Here is a 5562-nt window from a genome sequence, read left to right on the forward strand (position 1 = left end):
ACTTCCCTCTGCCCAGCCAATTTACCCCGGCGCCCCCGCTGGACCAGATAACTCTTTCACAAAGCGCAGAGCTCATTCCCTGCCCATCCCCCTCCCTAGCCCAACCCCGTCAATTCTCTCCCTTTTCAAGGCTTCCTCGGCCGTCCCGCCCCTCCTGGAGGCAAAGGCTTCTGCAGGAGGCTGGGCCTGCCGGTTTCCAGGCCGACGGGAGCCTGAGCTGGGGAATGTGTTGCCGCCCACCCGGGACCACTGAGGCCGCGCCGCCGGCCTGGGGTCCGAGTCGGTGCAGAGGGTTCCGGCCTGCAGGGCAGACGGCCGGAGGGCACAGGATTCCCAGGCTGGCCGGGTCGCTGTGAGCCTGCGAGGCACTGAGGGTCCTCGTGAGAGCCCCCACCCCGAGCCAACCCTGCTCCCGGGACGCGGCTGTCCCCGCCTTGTGGTTCATTGGCCACGTTCACAAACCCGAGTCTGCAAAGCCCCAGGCGCCAGGCACTGGACCGGCCAAGAGGTCGTTTTCACACTGCTGGCAAGCAGGGGGCCGAAGCAGGCAGGCCTCCACGTCCGGGAGGACAGCGGGCGCCGCCCTGGGGGCTGCAGATCAGTGCTCGGGAGAGGTGCTCAGGGCCCTGCCAGGCTCCGCCTCCGACAACCAGCCACCTGGGGTGGGAGAGCCGAGGCGGGGTGACCCGATCAGTACTTCCGCACGCCCTCAGGGCGCTTTCTCTCCTCTTGGCTCCTGACTCTTCCACCTCGGCTGAGTCCCAGCTGTCCTGAGCGCCAGCTCCGCCCTGGCTGCGCATTGCCCGCGGCTCCCTGGGGCTCCTATCGCCATGGCAACCGCATGGCCTGGATTTTTGGGACACTTGTATTCCGAGTATTGTATCATGTGGTCAAACCGTGTGTCAGACCGTGTGCCGCAGAGATGCCCCGGCCTGGGTTTGGGGGACATGGCGCTGTAACCGCTGGCCACCCCCTCCGGGTTACTGCAGCGGCCCCCGGCCCCGGCGCTCCCAGCGGGCCCGCGCCCGCCTGCGGAGAGGAACTAGAGCAGGGATGTCCTTTGGATTTCACAGAGAAAGCTGGGGCCAGGGTCCTCAACGGAGGCACTGTCCCTCTCGAGATGGCGCGGGCCGCAGCCCAGCCTGTCTGTGACGTCGTCTCCAACCCTCGTGTCGCTTCGTGCTCGAGGCTGGTTTGCCGTCCAGGTCCCCAAGGACTCTTTCAGGGCAACTTTTGCGCGCGGGAGACCAACTCTTCCCTCACTGATGTTTCCTGTCAAGTCACCAGGTTCAGCACGGGCTGGGGCAGCGGAGACGGTACAGAGAGGGCGTGAAAGGAAGGGCGCAAGGACCCAAGGACAGGAGAAAGCAATTCGGAGAATCTGCGCCACAGCTGCACGAATGACACTTCTTAAAGATAAGCTGCTTTAGCACAGGTCCAGCAACGCTTGCGAGCATCTGCCTCTTAGTATTTTACTGACATTCCTAAAAACAGTGTCATTCTGTTCGCTTCTTCCTAGCTGCCCTGTTGTGTGGTGGAGACCTCAGGGATGCAGATGCGTTCTCTCCAGGCCTGTTCTGGAGGCTGCAGATCCCGCCAGGGATAGCAGCTGTGCAGGACTGCGGGACCCTAGAGTGCATGGGGCTGCTCCCCTGGGAGTGGCCAGAGGCCTCCCGAGGACAAGAAGGTGGGAGAGAGAAGACCAGGCCGGCTGGAAGCTGACACTGGCCCTGCTGCTCTTGGGAAGGGGTTGGAACCATATTCTTGTATTCACTGTAGTCAGTCATAAAACTAGCAATAACAGCTAATAGTTCTTGCTTTTTGTACTAACTGCTAGCTATTTCATATGCAGGATCACCTTCCATCTGCACAGTCTTTAAATGCTTATTATTATTGTTATTCCCATTTTAAAGATAAAGGCAACTATTCAGGAGGCTGAGGCAGGAGGATTGCAGGTTCTAGGAGACATAACCAGACCCTATCTCAAAAAAAAAAAAGAAAGAAAGAAAAAAAGAAAGAAAAGAAAGGAAGAAAGAAGAAAAAAGTAGGAAGGAGAAAGAAAGGAGGAAGGAAGAAAGAAATCGAAACTTTGAGAGGAAGAGGAGCTGCTGACAGTCATGTAGACAAGGGATAGGAAATCAGAATTCAAGCTCAGATCTACTCTTTGTTTTGCAGTGCACCTCAAAGGACTATTGAATATTGCTCTTCTTGGTTCAGAGTTGTTCAGTAATAAATACCTTCTGAAACTCTTCAAGTATCATCTGGGGCTCAGAATACCTTTTTTGGTATCTATGTAAGGGGTGTAACATCAGGCTTGAAAAAAAACCAGCATCAAGCTTGAGAAACTTGTCCTGATATGCAAATGAGCACATGCATCATCTCATCTACTCACCGTGTGTGGGTACATGTGTTTGCGTGTGCACGTGCACGTGTGTGTGTGTGTGTGTGTGTGTGTGTGTGTGTATTTCGTAAGAGCACTTCAAGTCCACTCTCTTGGCAAATACCATTACACAATGCACTTAACTGTAGCCCTCACATTGAATACTAGATCTCTAGATCTATTCCTTCTAAATAACTTCAGCTTTTGCCTTTGATCTGAATCTTACTATTTCTCCACTTTATTCTGTTTCTATGTATTGGATTTTTAAAACTTAGAGCACTTTATGCCAAATGAAATAACCAAGCCACACAGAGGAAAACTGTAGTGGAGTCTGAATCCTGAGAGCCGTAGAAAGTCATAGAAGCCATTGAAAAAAGAAATTTTTAGGTAGGTTTCTTTTAGTAAAATAATGCAATTTTTCTCCTGAACCCAATTCTTACCCTAAAGGCTCAAATCTACAGAAACAATGCTCTGGGTGAAATATCAGAACTCCTGGGTGCTATTTGTATAGCATTATAAAAGTTTTGACCCTCTAGAAATGTTCAGAATCAACTTTCAAAGTGAGGGCAAGCGCCCTTACACACCTGGTCCTGTTGGCTGAGCATCTCTACTCGAGGTCCATGGCCTCACCCAGGCATGGGACTGTAACCTAATTGCAGAGGCAGAGCCGGAAATAGGACTAACGAGCACTGGCTGGGCAGGGATGGAAACAATTTGTTATTGAGCAGAGAAGAGGTCTAAATTCCAATTGTTGGATCTTCAGTCTCAGTGTTCTACCAGAAATGAACTGGTGAGGCTGTAGAATGCGGCCGGACCTTTTCTGCCTAAAAGTTTGCTGTGATGCACTCGCTGCCTGGGATTTTCTTTCGCTGTGACGTTAGTCAGGATGGAACTCCTGTGACCCGTGATGTCTGCATCGCCATTGTTTCCCCGAGAGGAGAGAACTGCGAGTCAGCAGCAGGTACCTCGCAATCATCAGACGTAAGGCAAACACTTCAAAGCCAAAGTAGATGAGTTGCCTCACACTATCTTGTATTGCCTTTTAATTTAAGATTAAACTTTATTGTACGGCTAATGCTGAGAAAAAACAAAATATTTAAATGAGATATAGTGATATTCTCTTATTGTTGGTTTATACCTATAAATCATCAGTTCTTAAAATGATAAACTAATTTAAAAATATTTATTAAATAAATTTATTTATTAAATAAATTAATGAGTGGGTTTGGTGCTGGATGTGGTGGGCTCTGCCTCTATTCCCATCTACTCAGGAGGCTGAGGCAGGAGGATCAAAGGCCAGCCTGGGCAACTTAGCAAGTCCCTCTCAAAATAAAAAATAGGACCACTGGGATTAGCTCCATCGTAGAGAGCTTGTTTAGCATGAATGAGAGAAGGCTTTGCATTTCTTCCATGTGCCTGGCATTGGGTTGAGGTCCAGGGGTACAGTAGAGGATCGATTTGGTTTAATTTTGGAGGAGATGTGAAGGTACAGACGTGGGCAGGAGGTGGGCTGGAAGGGGCATGCACAGCCTTCCCAGGGGGGTCAGGGTGCTGTTATCAGAGCCTCCTCCAAGTCACCTGCTTATACGTGGCCACATGGTGCCTCCTCCACACTTTACACGCCCCGCAGTCCACAGCAGCATCAGTTCCTTATTCCCTTCCCTGGACTGACTTCGCTAGGGGGATTTGTAGTTTCTTCTGTCCTCAAGTTTGGCACGTTTGTGTCCAACTCAGAATGCAAATTCCTCAGTGCACCCCAGGCTTGGAGAGCGAGGGCTTGGGCTGGGTGGTGAGGAGGGCAAGGGGCGGGAGGGTTTGGAAAGCAGCTTCTCTCCAATGCCTGTCCTCCCACTGCCCCGCACCCCTCCGCTCTGTTCTATTTCTGCCATGCAGTGAAAGCGGCCCAGAGATGCTGGCTGCCGCTGCGGGGCCAGCAGAGTTTGGGTGACTCAGAAGACAGCCATATGGCATTCCAGCATTCATTCTCTATGTGCCTGAAGCGCCACTATGAAGGAAAGGAAGATTTAGATTTGCAGCTGTTTGTCTATTTCCTATCCAGACCAACACGGTAGTTTCATTCAGGAGAGTTTAAACAGCTCTCCCCTTACGGGGTTACTCTGCCAATTGAGTGTGTGTGATACTGGGGGTGGGACGCAAGGCTGTCACACTGAGCTATTTTTAAAAACTTTGGTTTTATTTTCTTTGTCATTTTGAGACAGAGTCTTGCTAAATTGCTAAACTGTCCATGTTGAGATTGAGCTTGTGACCCTCCTGCCTCAGCCTCCCTGAGTCCTGGTATTACAAGTGAACCAGCACACTCCAGCTCTGCCAAATATTTTAGAGACCTCGAAGAAGAGTGCCCGGCTAGGGTTGCCAGGTAAAACACTGGATGCTTGGTTAAATTTAAATTTCATGAGTATGCTCCATGCAATATTTGGATCATGCTTATACCCTCTTCCCCAAAGTGCCACCAAGTGTTTTTATTGGCTAAATCTGGCAGTTCATTGCCTTGGCAATGGGCGCCAGAGTCTTCCAGCTGTGGTCTGAGTGGGTAGGTCAGGGGAGACTGTAGTGATACTATTGTGACCAGTGTCATGTTATCTATAGCAGACGCTGGTAAAGCACACACCAAATACCCACATGCTCAGGAGAGCTGTGCTAGTTACCCTGCCACGTTAGCTCAGTGAACGTGCTCCTTCCGACCTAGGGAGACAATAAGAACAGGACAGCGTCACCAGGGAGAAACCAGATGAAAGGAGAAGGAAACGTAGAAACGTGAGGGACATCAAAGGCGTGTGTATCTCTGCTGTGCGGACAGCTCGCTGTTAGGAGCTCACACAAGACCACAGACATTTCACCCTGGTCACCCGGCAACTGCTGACCTCTTCTGTTTGGTCACAAAACAATGACTCATGAGTGAAACGATCTCCACTTCACTGACTTCCAGAATCATCTCAACCGCTCAACTCTGCACAACTTTTCACTGGGTGAAGATTCTTTGTGTCCATACACAGGTACACGCATGCACACATGGTACATGTGTGCACAGGGCATATGTGGGGGGCACATGAGTGCATACACAGCACATGCATTACTGTGCATCGGTATGATCAGAGACGCCTTTCCCGGGGTTGTGCAGACCGGACCTGGTCAATCTGCCATCAGCAAAGATTGGTTTGTTT

At 50.8% G+C, this 5562-nt stretch overlaps 1 protein-coding gene across 1 annotated transcript; it reads left to right on the forward strand.

Moving 5' to 3' along the window:
- Nucleotides 1–822: 822 nt before the first annotated feature.
- On the forward strand, nt 823–1826 carry LOC102025102. Its single transcript, XM_005399201.2, has 2 exons — nt 823–1287; nt 1520–1826. The coding sequence occupies exons 1-2, from the start codon at nt 842–844 to the stop codon at nt 1806–1808; spliced, it is 735 nt and encodes a 244-aa protein (XP_005399258.2). The 5' UTR covers nt 823–841; the 3' UTR covers nt 1809–1826.
- Nucleotides 1827–5562: the final 3736 nt, after the last annotated feature.

The sequence above is a fragment of the Chinchilla lanigera genome, unplaced genomic scaffold (assembly GCF_000276665.1).
Source record: "Chinchilla lanigera isolate Chin_1 unplaced genomic scaffold, ChiLan1.0 scaffold00065, whole genome shotgun sequence".
NCBI classification, from domain to species: Eukaryota; Metazoa; Chordata; class Mammalia; order Rodentia; family Chinchillidae; genus Chinchilla; species Chinchilla lanigera.